Below are 19,765 nucleotides of genomic sequence, written 5' to 3'. Positions count from 1 at the left end.
GTGGGGGATATTTCCCAGGATTGAGGCTGCCATTGGAGAGGCCCCTGAGGCACAAGAAGGTGGCCCGCGGACAGCACTGAATGTTGGTGTTATTTTGAATAGCAAATGCATATATATATATATATATATATATATATATATATATATATATATATATATATATATATATATTCTGTTTCTGTTGTATTATGAAAACATCTTAGGCGTCTTAAACATCTCTCCCATAACACCACAACAATGAATATTAAAGCTTTTGTCAGCTATTGAATATATGGACTGTTCAAAATTATTCATTTCATACTTGCTTGGTAAATGATTTTCAGTACAATCTACCTTCATTCTCATCTACGACGAATAATTAAGCTCTGTGAGAAGAGATGAATCAAAAATCTATACAATATTGAATTGCCAAAAACAAAGACTAGGACACCTAATTAATAATGCTTCATGTAGCTTCTGCATGAATGTACTCCTCTCTGAGAAGTTGCTCAGCAGTATTTATGTTCTCTCGTCATCTGTTATTTAAATGGTGTTTACTAAATTGCATGCCTCTGCAATTCCATGAATATGTTCCTTAGTAGCACTATCCATGGGATTCTATATATGCGCCAAGATTTATGCATGGAAATCGCAGCATATCCATAATAATGTGCATAACTTAATTAGTTAACAAGCTAATCAGCACTGATAACTGGATATTAACAACCGATTAGCACTAATTGGCATTAATTAGAATTTATGCACACTACTTGCTAATTATATTCTGTAATGTGTGCATAAATATAAGTCACATAGTTGAAAAGTGGGCATGGAATAGGCAGGTAATGGGTGTTTCTGAAATCTTTGCGCATTATAGAATACACTTGCTCCGTGCCTAATTTAGGCATTGGGATTTACACCGTGGTCTGCTAGGATTCATGATGTCAGTTTGATCTACAGCACCTAGCAGACCACGGTTCCAGGCAGCCTCAGAATGTTGGAGAAGCGTGGGGGAAAATTTCAAAGGAAGGATATGTCCCGGATGGCAACATCCTGAAGCAGCCGTGCGAAACGCTGGCCATTGTCGATTGTCGTTCTGGGATCAGAGGCTATAGAGTGCATGTAGATGGCTCTTTAAAAGTGTTGGCTCTTTAAAGGATTAAGCACAAAACGTAAAAAGGCTTTTATGATTATTATTAATTGATCATTAAATGCTCCTTCAATCGATATATCGCCGAACATGAATCAATTGACCCCTGAGGAAGGCTGATATAGCCGAAACAAGGACCGTGTTGGGTCCAAATAAAAGTTTCTTGGAGCATCTTACCCTTGTGTGTAGTGACTGATCTCTTGACATTGGGCCCTCTCCACCCCATTTTTTGCTTTAGCTTTTTCAGTTCATCGTTGAACCATGGCATCGAGTTATGCCTGCGTGAGGTTCTTGTTCATGAGGGTGCTATTTCATCTAGTAAGTTGCATGTGTTGCTAGGCAAAACACCATTGATCCACCCATGTCAATGCCCCCATGCTGTTGCATGCTTAGGGACTTGTGTAGATTTTATAAATGGTGCCTTAGTGCTTATATGCATAACTGCCAATTATTGGCACCCATCGCGCATATAAGTGCTATTATTCTACAAATATATGTGCATTATTGCCTAAATTTAGGTGCACCTTATAGAATTGCCCTTTAGTTGTTGTATCAAATAGAATGCATATATCCATCAAGAAATCATTGCAGTCTTGGAAGAGGGTGTGCTTGTGAAGATATTGAAAGGGTAATTGCAGAACAGGAAGCCAAAACAAAAAGTGTTTAAAAATGCTTATTTTTTGACCATTTTATGAACGCAGAAGAGGTGCCTATGCACCTTTATAAAATAGGCTGGTAAAATTTGATTTTGATTTGATTTATTTCTATATATAATCTGACTTTATCCAAGCGGAATACAACATAACCATAATAATAATAAAAACAGCCACATAACACATTAAAACTATAAACAACAGTCTGTCAGTCCAAGTACAACTGGTTCATCAAGGTCCCATGTCTGCCTGTGAAAGTAAGTGCTGACACAATAAACATTTGTAAACATGTGTTAAAAATATGAGTGGACACATATTTTAAAGTGCCTTAGTAAATGGCCTAAGCGCAGCACGGTCAGGACTCAAAACAAAACAAACAATTATAATTGCTAAGAGAGGTCATACACATAAGTTTACCTGAAACTCGCAGTGCTGAAATGATTACCTCTTTCAGCATCATGTGTGGACCAGGAAAGCTAACATATATTTTGGGTTCTCTTATTTAGCCAGTTTAATATTTGTGTGTGATGTATGCTGTACTTAAGCAAGTGGTGATTAAATCTTTTTTACTGATAATAGTTTGTTGATTTCTTCTACTGTACTTGCAACAGTAAAATTTTAAACTTTTTATTACGTAATAGTAGAGCTTGTCCATACCATTTTTTATTGCTAATTAAAAATTGACAGTTTCTGTTTACTCTCAGCTCTCATGATCAGTCACATCAAAAGAAAAAGTCCATAATGCTTATGACACAAACCACCTGTGCCTTTGGCTTCCCTCTGCACTTAAATGTCATTGTGACTTAAATCATTTATTTTTATGTGCTCTTGTTTACACCATCCCTCCTTTCTGTTCACAGCATGGCATTGCATCCACGCAAAGAGATCTTAGTCACTGGTAGTGATGACCACTTGTGGAAAATGTGGTCCATCATTAAAGGGGAGCTCATCATGACAGGTGATGGTCATACAGATTGGATTTCTGGCTGCTGCTTCCATCCAAGGTATGTGAAAATAGATTCTTACATTAAAAATAATCTCTATAGCTTTATTATGAAAAAATGAAAGCATCATGATTTTACCAGTGTTTGGCTCAGAAATAGATATTCATATCTACACACACAAACAAACCCATACATGCTTACTTAAACACACGGGTACTGATAATTCAGCGGTATAAGGACATTTTCATCACCTGACCATTCATCACTGACACTTCATTACCGAGACACTTTATCACCTGACATTTAATGGAAATTACATCATGCAACAGTTCATCACATAATCAAGCTAGATGTATCAAATTATATGCATGGAAAACATGTATCAAATGGGGGAGGATAACAGCACACATCCGCACCCGTTCTTTTGCACCTTAATATGTGCCTCCCAAAAATTTCTTACACATTAAATTTTTGCGATGCTCATATTTAGGTGCAGAAGAACAGCGTTTTCATCACCTTAATCTGGCACTTCATCACACAGCACCTCACCATCACAGACATTTCATCAAGCTAAACTTCATCACATATTCAGGCTAAATGCATTCAAATTATATGTGTGGAAAACTAGCAGTAAATGGCGTGGACCTTGCCAGTAATCATGTCTTCTTTGTGCACATGTCCAAAGGAAACCAGAAGTGCCAGCACACATTGGCAGCTGTTCATTTGCACCTAAATATGAGCCTCGCTAAACACATACTGAAGTCACACATCCTTCTTGATGCTCCTTGCTATTTTATCTACACAGGTCTCCAAGACGCTACCTCGCTTCCTCCCCTTGCCCTATTCCCATCCTCCCCCACCCAACTCTGATATGTACTATGTAATTGCCTGCTGATTATGAATTGTCATAGTTTCGATTTTTTGTCACCTTTGTGCACAAGTTTTCCATGCATATTCATGTGCATTATATGATATGTCTTATTTTAAATGTAAATATCTTTGCTCAATTTTCTGCACATATAATTTGAGTAAATTTAGCTTTCTGCATGTGTTGAAGTTTCAAGTGATGAAAACACTATACTTCCACGCCTAAATATGAGCCTTGTAAAAATTATTTGTGGGAGAAGTTTTAGCGAGGCTCATATTTAGGTGGAAAGGAACAGGCATGGATGTGTGCTGGCATTCCCCACATGCTGCAAAATAAATTTTCATGCATATAATTTGAATACATTTAGCTTGAATATTTGATGAAATGTCACGTGATGAAATGTCCATAGTGAAAAAGTGTCTTGATGATAAAGTGTCTTAGTGATGAATGAATGTCATCAAACCGATGTAGGGTTTGCTTCTAGGAAACCTCCCACAGTGTCTTGAGACCTTATGATATTATCCCAGCTAATAAAAGTTTCCTTTGAGCTGCTTGATAACTCTAGACTGAAGAACTTAACCTAGAAGGTCTTATTTTTAGTGACAGGTGCTTCAGCGCTCTTTAGTGAGTCTCATGGGGAGCCAATGGGAGAGCAACTGGCTTTAATTCAGATTGATGAGGTTTATCTGGGACTTTAGAGGGTCCTGCGTTAGCGGTGGGGGCCGTATTTCCTGCACGCCAGGCCCTTTTTTCCAAAGCAGGTAAAAAGGCACACATGGCCATGTGGTAAGAAAACTCTTACCACATGGCCATGCGAAAGGGAGCATTTACTGCCACCCATTGAGGTGGCGATAAGGACTCCTGCGCTAACCCGGCGGTAACCGAGCAGTGTGCAGCGATGTCTGATTACTGCCAGGTTACCATCGCACAAGCTATTTCCGGGGGTTTTCTTTTTCCCTGGAAATGGCGCGTGCTTGGGGTGGGACTACCAATGGCGGCTGCGTTGGGCCAGCAGTAGTCCCGGAAGAGCGAGCGGTATGCCCGCATTAGGCTTACTGCCGCTCTGTAAAAGGGCCCCTAGAGTATTAGTCTTATTGTTAGGACACATTTTAGGATACAATGTTTTTAGTAATTGTTTTATATTCCATATGAATTTTTAGTCATGTGTTAGTTTTAGCTTTATTGTTTTATTTAGTGGGAGTGGTTGCGGGTTGAGAGACTAGACATAACTCAGTTACTTTTGATATTCCTGTTGTTTTTACTCTTAATATGTTACGTTCCGTACCTGCTGTGCGGGCCGCACGGCCAAGGCGCCTTCGGTCTCGCTCCCAGTAGCGGTGGCCGGCCATGTTCGGTCCAGCCGCAATGGTCGGCCATACCTTGTGGTCTTGGAGGCCGGCCTTGGGCTCGATGGCCGGTCATGGGTGCGGCACGTCGGTCAAGGCCATTCCGGCCTGCTAGGCCGCCCATACCTACTCGCCAGCCATGAGGGTTGTCGGCGTCTACAGAGATGGGGTTTCCTTCCGGCGTGGTTCCTTCACCGCGCTGGATTATTATGGGATTGGCCGCCCCCCGCTGTCACTCCACTTCTCTCCTGAGCCCAACCAATCCCGGACCGCTCTCCCCAGCTGAGTGGGGTTAAGACTGACGAGAGGACTATTTAAGAACTGCAGTCGCCTTCAGTCTTTGCTTTGGCTTCTATTGCTATAGAGGTTTGGTGCTCGAGATCGTGTGTTCTACTGTCTGCGTTCCTGTGTAACCTGACTTCCGGATTGGACCTGACGATTCTCTGTATTGCTGCCTGCCTTGACCCTCGGACTGAACTTTGACTACCCATTGTATTGCTGCCTGCCTTGACCCTTGGAGTGAACTTTAACTACCTGTTGTATTGCTGCCCGCCTTGACCCCTGGACAGAGCTCTGACTACCCATGGTATTGCTGCCTGCCCTGACCCTTGGACTGAACCAGTCTCTTCCCTGCTTCGCTGCCGGGCCAGATCCTTGGAGTGACCTTCACTATCTCTTCCCAGCTGTTGTCCTACTCGTAGATTGAACCAGGATATTTCCGCCGCTACCACCTGCCAGGTCTGTGGCTGCCCAACCCCGTTCATTCCCGAAGTCCTGCTGGCTGCCCGACCCTGGGGGCTCAACTCCCGGGGAATGGTGGTCACTTCCCAGGTGAAGCTAGGGGTTGTCCAGCTGTCAGACTGAGTGCGACGCTGCTCTTCAACCACCATGCTCAGTCGTGGCACAAGGGCTCACTATCCAAGTTCTAACATAATAAAAGGTCTAGAGTTAGATAAATAAATAGTCTGATAAATATTCTGATTTTATGCAACATAACATACAGGTAATAGAGAGAAATAGACCATCTAAGAAACAATATAATTATGCTATAGTTAGAACATGTTCTCCTTTTTTTTTTTTAACAGTAGTTCCTGGAGACTGTCTTGGCTTCTTCTCTAAATCATGCTGTTCCAGTGCCTTGTTTATAATTTAGGAGCCCTTTTACAAAGGCATGTTAGGCTCTACGCGCATGCAGAGCACACCAAAATGAGACTACCACCAGGTTACTGTGTCCTCCTGGTGGTAATTTCAGATTTGGCGTGCACCCATAATGTCTGGATGATTTATTAATTTATTTCCTCCCATGCTCGGCCTTTCTGGTGGTAATCAGCAGTTAGCACACGCTAACTGGTCACCGAGCGTGTAGCGCATGAGCCCTTACTGCTAGATCAGTGGGTGGCGTTAAGGGCTCAGGCCAGTTTTTGGCACGCGCTGGTTTCAGTTTTACTGCATACCCTTTTCCTATCCCATTTTAAAAAAAGCCCTTTTGTGCAGACATGGTAAAAACTGGCCCGGAGCGCGCCCAAAACACATGCCTACACTTCCGCAGGCCACTTTTTACAGCAGCTTAGTAAAAGGACCCATTAATGCCCAGTCAGTCTGCAATAAAACCTTATGGTTGGAATATTTAAAATTTGTGATTAGAATTCAGATTTATAATAGAAACTTGGATCCCTGGTAGGAATATTCTTTTGCTATTAGAACTTTGTCCCCCTGGTTATAAAATAATGTTTATAAAGATTTTTTTTTTCCTTCATCCTAGTTCATTCTGTAATGATTCCTGGCTTGGAATTGTTGTTTTGTAAGATCTCAGATGAATCTGCTCTTGGTTCATTGGGAGTAATTTTATTTTATAGACCACCTAGAAAATTGGCAGACATTCAGCACCAATATTTTTATTCCATTTTGCAAGCTTCAGCCCAGTTTTCTCATTTCTACATGCTTGGTGATGTTAAACTTCATCTTGAAGATTATTCTGATTCTAATATAAGGGGTTTAAAATATCTGTTAGTTTCAGGGCAAATTAAGATATTGAAGATAGTTTCTGCACATGAAAGAAGACATTCTCTTGAGCCAATAATCTTTATTTCAGGTGATCTTAATAGTTATATGGTAACTTCTGGCAATTGGGGTCCCTTTTACTAAGCCACATAGGCACCTGCGCGCACCAGTTCCGAACTACTGCTCGGCTATTGTGTGGCCAGGGCAGTAATTTCATTTTTACGTGCACCCACTACGTAGTGAGAATGTAGTGGCGTAGTTGGATATATGGGAAGTGATGGGTGGATGGCAGAAACCAAACTTGTTGAAGCTGTGAAAAGGTGGGCATATGTCCTCCCCCCACAGTTAAGATGTTATCAATCATGAGAGTGGAGTCCTCTCTCCAAGTGTAGAACACTGAGGGGCCCATTCCTGGTGAAAACTTTGTATTACTGTAGATAATGAGAAATGGTGATATCCCCACCTGTCTGGACTCCTTTATGTGCCACCAACTCCATGCATGCCAGAAGGGCTGCAGGAACTGGGCGGGGACTTCTCAGGACCCAATCTATGAAGGTATGCCAAAAATGAGGGTGGTGCAGTGCAGCTATCAAGGATGCTGTCTAGGGACTACTTCTTATGAGCCGTAAGAGCTTCATGTATCCATCAAAACAAAACTGCAACACTGTAAAATCGCAATCTTATTTAGCCAGTTTAATATTTATTTGGATTTGAAGTGTGATGCAAGGTCCTAAACCCCCCTGTACCTTTGGTAAGGTCAATTTGGGATGGCCTATCCGAGCTGACTTATTGTTCCAGATAAAGGACCGAATAGTAGAACAAAAGTGCTTTTCATCTTTCTGGGACACCTATAGAGGAAGGGTCTGTAGAGGATATAGTAATTTTGGAATAAGCACCATCTTGTCTAATTCTATACGACCTAAGAGAGATAAAGGAAGATGCATCCATTTTTGACACAGGTGCCCCAACTTTACAATCACATCCAAGACATATTTATATAGAGCAGCATGGTCAAGGCTGAGAATAATACCTAGATATTTAAGTTTGCCCTTGGCTAAGTCGACCCCCAACGTTATGTGCCAGGTGCCCTTCCACATCATTTGTTGTTCTAATCTTTATTGCAAGGGGCTCAAGAGATAATAGAAAGAGCAATGAGGAAAGTGGGCAATCCTGCCCTGTGCCTCTCTGTAGTTCAAAAGAGAGAGTGAAGCCACCATTCACCAACAAACGCACAGTAGGGCAACTGAACAAGCCTTCACCCAATCCACAAAGGCCCCCATTATACCATACCACAGGAGTGTCTGGAATAGGTGACACCACAACACCATGTTGAACACTGTTTTTTTTTAACATCCAAACTGGCTATCAATGCCTTGTCCTCCAGGGACAACCATGACTTAGCAGCGCTAATACCTCAAGGAGGTTCATGGATGCGTATCGTCTCGGGACAAACCACACCTGGTCCTCATGAATTAATAAGAGCAAAAAATTATTCAGCCTTGCTGCTAAAATGCTAGCCAGCAGTTTATTGTACTGGTTGAGCAGGGATATGGGCCTATATGAACCTAATTGGTCCAACGCCCTCCCAGGTTTTGGTAAAATATCTATATATAGTAACGTGGAGGGGCATAATCGAATGACGCCAGCCATCTATATGGCCGGCGCAGCAAACAGCGGTCCCAAACCGTATTATCGAAAAAGATGCCCGGCCATCTTTCGTTTCGAAAATACGGTTGGGGCCGGTCAAATGTCAAAGATGGCTGGGTTTGACATGGCCGGCATCGGTTTTCACCGATAATGGAAACTGAGGCCGTCCATCTCAAACCCGGCCAAATCCAAGGCATTTGGTCATGGGAGGGGCCAACCCCTCACATGCCAGGACACCAACCGGGCACCCTAGGGGGCACTGCAGTGGACTTCAAAAATTGATCCCAGATGCATACCTCCCTTACCTTGGGTGCTGAGCCCCCCAAATCCCCCCCATATCCCACTCCTCACAACTGTACACTACTACCATAGCCCTTAGGGTTGAAGGGGGGCACCTACATGTGGGTACAGTGGGTTTTTGGGGGCTTTGGAGGGCTCAACACTTACCACCACAAGTGTAACAGGTAGGGGGAGGATGGACTTGGGTTCGCGTGGCTGAAGTGCACTGCAGCCACTAAAACTGCTCCAGGGACCTGCATACTGCTGTCATGGAGCTGGGTCTAACATTTGAGGCTGGCAAAAATATGTTTGGTTTTGTTTTTTTTTTATTATTTTTTTATTCATTTATATAATTAACACAAGCTTAAATCTTGTTACATGTAATTCAGACAACAAAGAAATATATATACGTAGTATACCAACATCATAATATACTGTATCTCCATGACAAATATGTTTTTAATTTTTTTTTTTTTTTTAGGATGGGAGGGGGCTGGTGACCACTGGGGAAGTACGGGGAGGTCATCCCCGATTCCCTCCGGTGGTCATCTGGTCAGTTTGGACACTTTTTTGAAGCTTGGTCCTGAAAATAAATGGACCAAGTGAAGCCGGCGAAGTGCTCGTCAGAGCCGGCCTTCTTTTTTCCATTATCGTCCGAAGTCGGCCATCTTGTAACCACACCCCCGTTCCGCCTTCCATACCCTGCCGAAACGCCCCCTTGAAGTTTTGCTGGCCCTGCGACGGAAAGCAGTTGAAGCCAGCGAAAATCGGCTTTGTGTCGGAAGATGGCCGGCCTTCTCATTCGAAAATAAGCAGGATAGTAACATAGTAGATGACGGCAGAAAAAGACCTGCACGGTCCATCCAGTCTGCCCAACAAGATAAACTCATATGTGCTACTTTTTGTGTATACCTTACCTTGATTTGTATCTGCCATTTTCAGGGCACCCAGCCCCCGCCTCCCACCACCGGCTCTGCCACCCAATCTCGGTTAAGCTACTGAGGATCCATTCCTTCCAAACAGGATTCCTTTATGTTTATCCCATGCATGTTTGAATTCCGTTAAAGTTTTCATCTCCATCACCTCTCACGGGAGGGCATTCTAAGTATCCACCACTCTCTCCGTGGAAAAATACTTCCTGACATTTTTCTTAAGTCTGACCCCCTTCAATCTCATTTCATGTCCTCTAGTTCTACCGCCTTCCCATCTCTGGAAAAGGTTCGTTTGCGGATTAATACCTTTCAAATATTTGAATGCCTGTATCATATCACCCCTGTTTCTCCTTTCCTCCAGGGTATACATATTTAGGTCAGCAAGTCTCTCCTCATACGTCTTGTAACGCAAATCCCATACCATTCTCGTAGCTTTTCTTTGCACTGCTTCAATTCTTTTTACATCCTTAGCAAGATACGGCCTCCAAAACTGAATACAATACTCCAGGTGGGGCCTCACCAACCACTTATACAGGGGCATTAAAACCTTTTTTCTTCTGCTGGTCACACCTCTCTCTATACAGCCTAGCAACCTTCTAGCTACGGCCACCGCCTTGTCACACTGTTTCGTCGCCTTCAGATCCTCGATACTATCACCCCAAGATCCCTCTTCCCGTCCATACATATCAGACTCTCACCGCTTAACACAAACGTCTCCCGTGGATTTCTACTCCCTAAGTGCATCACTTTGCATTTCTTTGCATTGAATTTTAATTGCCAAACCTTAGACCATTTTTTTAGCTTCCGCAGATCCTTTTTCATGTTTTCCACTCCCTCCCGGGTGTCCACTCTGTTACAAATCTTAGTATCATCCGCAAAAAGGCAAACTTTACCTTCTAACCCTTCGGCAATGTCACTCACAAATATATTGAACAGAATTGGCCTCAGCACCGATCCCTGAGGCACTGTACTACTCACCTTTCCCTCCTCTGAGCGAATTCTATTAACCACCACCTTCTGGTGTCTGTCCGTCAACCAGTTCCTAGTCCAGTTCTCCACGTCGGGTCCTATCTTCAGCTTGTCAAGTTTATTTAAGAGCCTCCTGTGGGGAACCGTGTTAAAAGCTTTGCTGAAATCTAAGTAGATTATGTCTACAGCACGTCCCTGATTCAATTCTCCGTTCACCCAGTCAAAGAATTCAGTGAGATTCGTTTGGCACGATTTACCTTTGGTAAAACCATGTTGTCTTGGATCTTGCAACTTATATGCAGCATTACATGCAGAGTTCACACAGGGCCCCTGGAGCAAGCCCTGAAAATAGATCTGTAATGATGCTCCTGCCCCACCCTGCAGTATTTTATAGAATTCGGGGCCAAGGCCATCTGGTCCTGGAGATTTAGCAAGTTTGAGGGCTTTCATTGCTTGAGTGATTTCATCCGGTATGATTGCGGCATTTAGCTGCTGCACCTGGTGCTCTGACAATCTTGGGAGCTTTAAATTGTGGAAGAAATGAGCCCTAGCGACCTCACTTTCTGGGTGGGCAGAATATAGGTTCTTATAAAAAAGCACAAACTGCTTTGCAATGTCTTCATTTTTAGTATAAGGTGTGTCCTTTTTGTACTTAATTTTGGTAATCACATGCTTGGTCTTCCAAGAGCGGGTCAGTCTGGCCAATAGTTTCTCTGTTTTATTACCCCAGTGGTGGAAAGTGAATTTTTGGGAGAAGACCACACTCTCTACCCTACACTTCAACAGTTGTTTCAGATGGCATTTTAAGTCCTGGGTTTTTTTGTGTAGGGCAGGTGTGGGTGAGTGCATATGCTGGGTCCTACATTCTCTAAGGTATCAGGTGAAGACTAAGATCTCCCCCTCTTGTTTCTTTTTCTTGTGGGCTGTATATTCTAAGATATGCCCCCTCATCACTGCTTTAGCTGCCTCTTATAAGGAAACATCGTCAGAGTTATTAAATGACAGATATTTCTGCCACTTTCCTTGTGAAAAGGTGTGTCATGAAACAGAGAGGAGGATGTTTGCCATATCCTCTTGATTTGCACAAAAACAAACTGGAGTGAAGCAGAAACCAGGGTATGATCAGACAGGGTGGAAGGAATTATTGCTGTTCTCTCTACTTTTGGGAAAAGAGATGTTGAGACTAATATGTATCTAGTCTGGAATAGACTTCATCAGGGTGAGAGTAAAAGGTGTAGTCTAAGGTGTCAGGGTGAAGTGCTCTCCACGTATCGACCAGCCCAAAATCGACCATCAAAATTGAGCCCTTTCTGCTTAACATTCCTCATCGGGGCCTTAGGTGATTTGCAGTCTAGTTTTGTGTCCACTACAGTGTTGAAATCCCCCCTAGAACAACTTGATAACCTTCAAATTGGGTTAGGTTAAATAGCAAGATGGTAAAGAACTGGTGGTCATAGGTACTGATGCCATTGATGTTACCTGGAAGAAGTTTTTGCCCCCACAGCTCCCCCACTAACAATATGAATCTACCATTTGGATCTTGTAGCTATTTGAATAGGGTAAAGGGTATGAGTTTATGGATAAGAGTGGCAACCTCTCTCTTGTGGGAGGAAAAAGCTGAAAACTCCAGTGTGCCCACCCAGTCCCTTCATAACTTTTGATGTTAGACACTTTAAGTGAATTTTTTGGAGAAACTCTACATCAACCCCCTCCTTTTTCAATAAAGAAAGAATTGTTCTCTATATTGGTGAATGTATGCTATCAACATTTATAGTAACTATTTTATTTACTTATTTATTTATTCATGACATTTATATCCCATATTAGCCCGAAATAGACTCAAGTTCAATGTGGCTTACAAACAATAAAGTGAATAATCCTATATAATAAAGCTCACCTCCAACGTTCTGAGGCTGCCTGGTGGCTTCCGGTGGTGGTGTCCTTCATGGAGTAGATCGTGACATCAGGGAGAGGGGAGGAGCCACGAGTGTCCACTGTGGAGGTGGAGAAGGGAAACGTCAGGGAGAAGGGAGGAGGCGCGAGTGTCCAATGTGGAGGTGGAGGAGTAGGGAAACGTCAAGGAGAGGGGAGGAGCCGCGAGTGTCAATGTGGAGGGGGAGGAGTAGGGAAACACGCAGAGCATGTTTCCCTACTCCTTCCCCTGCCTAGGAATCGCACCAGACTGCCTGAACCTCCCAAACCACACACGCACACTAACCGCCCTCCAAAAACCGCCGCTGCCCTCCCTCTGCTCTCCAGCTCCTGATTTGCACTGTCGGAGAGGACGGAGAGGGAGGGCGGCGAGACGGCAAGCGAGATGCTGCGCCGACTGTCCAATGTCGAGGAGGCCGGTGAGGGATCACAGCGACGGTCGTGGTCCACTCGCAAGAGGGGGGAGGGAAAGACCAGCGGGTCCGACTGCAGTGCATCGCTCATCCCCATTCACTCACAACAAAGCAACCAAACCTAGCAGATGCTGCAGGACGTCTAATAGACAGGAATGGAAGACAGAACAGCAAGTCTAGGGTAAGCAAGGAAGCACATTGGTTAATCTCTGTTTCCACTCCCCTACGCAGCCCTCATTGGCATACACTCAAAAACAAGGAAACCTAGGAGCTGCTGCTACACATTGTCCTTTTAAAATTCAAGATAGACAGTGCCGTAAAACGTCTAGGACAAAAGGAAGGGAGAGGCAGACAGATCCTGCAACTGGGAGAGGGAGGGGGGAAACAGGGAGGACCCTGCAACGGGGAAACAGGGAGGAAGGAAGGAAAGGAGGGAGGCGGGGGGGGGGGGGACCCTGCAACTGGGTGCCTTAAAACGTCAAGGACAAAAGGAGGGGGGAAACAGACAAACCCTGCAACTGGGAGGTGGGAGGGGGAAACAGGGAGGACCCTGCAATGGGGAAACAGGGAGGAAGGAAGGAAGGGAGGGAGGCAGAGGAGGGGGCCTTGCAACTGGGAGACAGACCGGGGAGGGGGGGTGATGACCCTGGAACTGGGAGGGAGGGTGGACCCTGGCACATACTCTCATTCTTACACACACACTCGCACCCACTCACTCTCTCTCTCTGTCACACACACACACTCACACATTCACTCTCTCTCACACACTCACTCTTACACACACTCACTCAAACATACACACTCCCAGGAAAACCTTGCTAGCGCCCGTTTCCTTTAAAACAGAAATGGGCCTTTTTTACTAGAACATAATATTGTGCAGAATATAACACAAATTACAATTATTATTATTATTATTATTGCATTTGTACCCCACATTATCCCACCTTTTTGCAGGCTCAATGTGGCTTACAGAGTGTTGTTATGATGCAGTCATTACATTATCTTAAATACAATCAATAATCGGTTGAAGGGGTATGATTTAGGTGTAAGGTGCTAGATAAGGTATTGTGAAAGGTGTTTTGATGCACCTGAGTAATTTGAGAATGGTTTATTAGGATGTGTTTAGTAGGCTTTGTTGAAGAGATGTGTTTTCAAAGCTTTGCGAAAGCTGGTTAGATTGTCCATCGTTTTCAGGGCCATGGGTAGTGCGTTCCAGGTCTGTGTGCTTTTATACGCAAAAGTAGTAGCGTATGCCTGTTTGTATTTAATTCCTTTGCAGCTGGGGAAGTTCAGATTGAGGAATTTGTGGGCCGATTTTTTGGCGTTTCTAGGCGGTAGGTCCACTAAGTTTAACATATATAGTGGGGCATCTGCGTGGATGATTTTGTGGACGGTAGTACAGATCTTGAACTCAATTCATTCCTTGAGTGGTAGCCAGTGTAGTTTCTCTCTTAGAGGTGTCGCCCTTTCGTATTTAGTTTTTCCAAAGATGAGTCTGGCAGCGGTGTTCTGGGCTGTTTGGAGTTTTTTAATGGTCTGTTCTTTACAGCCTGCGTATAGAGAGTTACAGTAGTCCAGGTGACTTATCACTAATGACTGTACTAGGGTGCGGAAGATGTTTCTTGGGAAAAAAGGTTTTATTCTCTTAAGTTTCCACATCGAGTGGAACATTTTTTTCGTTATATTCTTCACGTGGGTCTCAAGAGTGAGGTTTCGGTCAATAGTGACTCCAAGAATTTTCAGACTTTCTGAGATAGGAAGTGTGCCGTATGGTGTGGTTATGGTAGTGTAGTTTGTGTTGTATTGGGAAGTGATAACTAGACATTGAGTTTTTTCTGGGTTCAGTTTTAGCTGGAATGAATCCGCCCAAGAATGCATGATTTGGAGGCTCTGGTTGATCTCGTTGGTTATTTCGTTTAGGTTACTTTTGAACGGGATGTAGATCGTGACATCATCCGCATATATGTAGGGGTTGAGGTTGTGATTGGCTAGAAGTTTGGCTAGTGGTATCATCATAAGGTTGAAGATAGTTGGCGAAAGGGGGGATCCCTGGGGAACTCCACATTCCGGTGTCCAACGTGGTGATCTGTCATTGTTCGTTGTTACTTGGTAGGATCTGGAGGTGAGGAATCCTTTGAACCATTTGAGAATTGGGCTTCCGATTCCGAAATATTCTAACAGGTGTAGTAATATTTCATGATCTACCATGTCGAAGGCACTAGACATGTTGAATTGTAGTACTAGTATATTCTTGCTGGTTGCGGTAGTTTTTTTGAATGAATTCATTGCAGACACTAGTACAGTTTCAGTACTATGATTTGCGCGAAATCCTGATTGAGACTCATGTAGAATTGAGTGTTTGGTTAGGTATTCCATGAGTTGTTTCGTCACTATGCCTTCCATCAATTTTGTTATGAGCGGGATAGAAGCAACTGGTCGGTAATTGGTTAGGTCCATTGTGCTTTTCTTAGCATCTTTTGGCAGTGGAGTGAGGAGGATATTTCCTTTGTTCGTGTGGAGGAGTGGCCTAGTGGTTAGGATGGTGGACTTTGGTCCTGGGGAACTGAGGAACTGAGTTCGATTCCCGGCACAGGCAGCTCCTTGTGACTCTGGGCAAGTCACCTAACCCTCCATTGCCCGCCGCATTGAGCCTGCCATGAGTGGGAAAGCGTGGGGTACAAATGTAACAAAAATAAAATAAATAAATAAATTTAGGAGTCTGTAATTTACTTGGTTTGTGAGGTCTCTTTTGAATTGTTTGGGGGCGGCTTTTACTAGGCTAGTAGGGCAGGTGTCCAGTTTACAATGAGTTTTGGCATATTTTCTGATCCAGTGTGTGAATTCGTCGACTGAGATCAGATCAAAGTTGGTCCATGATCGATCGGCTGGGTATTCCCCGGGTTTTGGGTCTAAGCATTCAAGGATGCTTGTGTAGTCAGTGGTATTACTTGGTATCATGCGTCGGAGTTTTATGATTTTTTCCTTGAAGTATTTCGCTAGGTTGGTTGCCGATGGGGTTTCTGTGCTATTCGAGGTGACCTGTGTGGTGTCTAGGAGATTGTTTACAAGTGAAAAGAGTTTATGCGTATCCTTGTAATTTGGTCCTATTATAGTTCTGTAGTACGTTCTTTTGGTTTGTCTGATTTTGTATTTGTATTTTCTTTGTAACTGTTTCCACTCATTGAGTGTGTGATTGTCTTTTTTTTTTTTTGGTCCAAGCTCTTTCTAATCTTCTAACCTGTGTTTTTAGTTCCTTCAGTTCTTCATTGAACCAAGGGATTGAGTTTTTCCTGTGTGAAGTTCTAGTTTGGAGTGGTGCTATCTTGTCTATGACTGTTTTGCATCTGTTGTCCCATTCTTGTAGAAATTGGGGTGAGTCTGTAGTTGTTGTCCATTCGTCGGTGTATATTTGTTGCCAGAATGATAGAGGGTCTATTTTGCCTCTTGTAGTGTATGTTCTTTTTTCTTGTTTTTGTTGTGTTTCTTTTTCAGAGGAGGGAGGTGTTTGCCTTGTAGTGGTCTGACCATGGTGTGGCTGTCCATTTTGTACCATTCATTTTGAGGTTCGCTTCTGATGAAAATTTGTAAGTTATAATGTCTAATGTGTGTCCTTTCGTGTGGGTGGGTTGCATGTTAGGCCAGTGGATCTCCCAGAGTTGAAGGAATTCCTTGCATTCGCGTACTTTGTTTATGTTAGTGTCTTCAAGATGAAGGTTGATGTCTCCTGCTATAAGAATATTTGGGGAGGACATGCAGGTATTTGAGATGAAGTCCATGAAGTGTAGCTGGGCATCCTGCCATTTAGCTGGGGGTCTGTAAAATAGGATTATATTTAGTTGATCATGAAGGTTAGGGTGGTTGATTCTGACTGAGGCTATTTTGAGTTGGGGGAGGATGAATTCGGCTGTTATTGTGACTGTGAATTGGGATTTGTAGATAATAGCTATGCCTCCGCCTTTTTTCCTTCTCTTGTCCAGTGGGTGATTTTGAGGTGTATTTTCAAAGCACTTAAACTTACAAAGTTCCCTAGGTTGCTATGGAACTTTGTAAGTCTAAGCGCTTTGAAAATGAGCTCCTTTGTACCCTGGTGGGCAAAGCTCTAGGATTATATGGTCCTTAGAGTCATGTATCCAAGTTTCGTTGATGAGAAGGAAGTCAAGGTGATCTTCTGTTATCCAATCAGTTATCAATGTGATTATTTTGATTATTGATCTAGCATTAGAGTAGCCTATTTGTATTAATTGGTATTGCTCTCTTGGGTTTGTGGTGATTTTTAATAGTTGTCTGTTTTCTTGATGTGTGGGTTTGGTATTTTCTTTTTTTGTTATCCCTTGTTGGTTTCTGTGGGTATTAGGTTTGTTGTAGTCTTTATTGTTGTTCTGGAAGGGCATGGTTTGTACGTGTGTGGTTTGTAGGTTGTGAGGTTGTTGTTATATGTATCATGGATTGTATGTGCGTGTAGAAGTAGGATGTAACAATAGATAAGGGTATTTTGCTGGGGTTCATATCAGCGTTTAAGACTCTACAGCAATTTCTGAACCAACAGTATATAGGATGTAAAGTACAACATGCACCTACGGTACGGTGTCTGTAACTGGGTCCCTATAAACAGTGCACAAAATATAGCAGTAGAATTTAACGCGGTGTCTACAATAGGGTTAGTTATCTATATGGCACGGTGTCTACAGCTGGGTCCCTGTAAACAGTTCACAAAATATAGCGGTAGAATGTAACACAATGTCTACAATAGTGTCCATGTGAGCAGTGCACTTATCTATTTCAGCCGAATTTAGATCACTATACACATTGCATTCATAGCAGAGTGGTATCTGGTATCTGGTTCAATAAAGCAGTGCAGTCAAGTGAAGCAGTTCAATTTAGGTGCAGTCAAGCGGTGCATTCTAGCGGTGCAATCAAGTAAGCAGTTCAATTTAGGCAGTGTGTTCGGTAGCATATCATGCAGCTATCATGTGTCTTACATTCATGTGTGTATCTATTTGTATATTGAGCATTTATGCATTTAAAGTAAGTCTTTCAGCATGCTGCAAGCATATAGAGATAACTTAAAGCATATATAGCACACTTAGAGTAAATAAGGTGATTAAGCATTTGAAGGATGTCTTTTGGCCTGCTATCTGCATCTGGAGCAGTGGAATCATTTAAGGACACTTTTGAAGCAAAGGGGGCATTTGGAGGGTCCTTTAAAGCAGATTGAGGTATTTGCAGCAGGTCCTCCACTTGTAGGTTATCCCGGAATTTGCAGCTATCGTCTTTCTCTGTGTGCCTTCCGGTTCCAGGCAGCTCGCTCATATGGGTTGTTAGCTGGATAAGTTGTGTGTCTAAGGCTCTGTGTCCTCCGGGGATTGTGCGTTCGATGGGTGTCCCAGTGGGGTGATTCCTTCCTCTCAGGCTCTGCCACTTCGTTGTTCCTCAGGATCAACGCCAGGGAAGAGAATTCCCGAGTGAAGGGATGTCTGGTGCGTTCGGGAGATTTTTTCAGGTGAGTGCATGGAGTCGAGGTGTCCTCCGTGCAGGTCTCTGGGGTCTTCCTCAGCTCCGAGTCGGGGCATCCGCTGCACGGGTCTCTGGGTTCTCCGCGGCTTTGTTCAGGTGTTCACGTGTCCGTGAGTCCGTCTCCTGTCCGTTCCAGACCGCCGCCTGTTCCTCAGAGAGGTATTTGGCCCATGGCTTGTCGCGCGGTCGGGTCTACTTGAGTCCTGTGGCCTGGTTGGTCCTGCTGGTACCTGGGCTCAACTAGGATGGGTGATGGGCCGGAACAATGCCATCTGGATCGGCTGCTCCAGCAGCAGCTCGTCCGCAATTCCGCTCCTGTCCGGTCCTCTCCAGCCTGGTTGCGGATATCCGCTTACAACCGAATGGCCCAGGTGTGTCTGTTCACTTTAGGCCTCGGTCGTCAGCGGGTGGATGGGTCGCATGGTGGGGACGTGTTCGTCGAAACACTCTGTTCGCCTTAGGGACCCGATTAGAATATTTACTTCAGCATTGGTCCGGCTTCGGTTTATTTCTTAACGTGGCCGTTCCGGTCCAGTTAGGGATGGCTCTGGTGGGTCTATTCTCTCTGGACCTCGGGAGCTCATTTGCTGAGCTCCTTTCCTGTCGGCCATCTTCTCATCTTCAATAAGTTCAAGAAACCAATTAATACATGTGCAGTAAGTAACCAGGAATTTAGACGATCTCAAGGACAAACAAATAAGGGTGGATAGGTGAGAGCATAATTAGGTAGGACTAGATGGGAAATGAGATTAAGAAAAGGGTGTGGGTAAAATTCAAATAGAGTTCTTTCTATTTAGACTTCTAAAAGTTAGGTAATCATCTGTAAACTTGATTTAGGAAGAGAATGCCAAATTTTGGTGCCTTGATAGGAGAAATTAGCAGAGTGAATTGTTTTATATATCACATTCTTACAGATAGGGAAATGTAAGACAATATATTCCCTAGATGATGAAACAACATTACGAGGGTGTTATTAAATAAGATTATTCATATATGATGGGGCTTGATCAAACAGAATTTGGTGAATGAAAACGCATAATTGAGTGGAGGAGTAGCCTAGTGGTTAGTGCAGTGGACTCTGATCCTGGGGAACTGGGTTCAATTCCCACTGCAGCTCCTTGTGACTCTAGGCAAGTCA

At 43.6% G+C, this 19,765-nt stretch overlaps 1 protein-coding gene across 1 annotated transcript in view; it reads left to right on the top strand.

Annotated features, from left to right (window-relative positions):
- The window catches only part of SPAG16 (sperm associated antigen 16), a 932,486-nt gene that overhangs the window by 392,257 nt on the left and 520,464 nt on the right, over positions 1-19,765 (top strand). The window contains 1 exon segment of the mRNA XM_030210425.1: positions 2,643-2,786. Within this exon segment, the coding sequence (XP_030066285.1) occupies positions 2,643-2,786 (144 nt within the window).

This window comes from Microcaecilia unicolor, chromosome 7, assembly GCF_901765095.1.
Source record: "Microcaecilia unicolor chromosome 7, aMicUni1.1, whole genome shotgun sequence".
In the NCBI taxonomy this organism is placed as follows: domain Eukaryota; kingdom Metazoa; phylum Chordata; class Amphibia; order Gymnophiona; family Siphonopidae; genus Microcaecilia; species Microcaecilia unicolor.
This window is presented reverse-complemented; position numbering and strand designations above follow the sequence as displayed.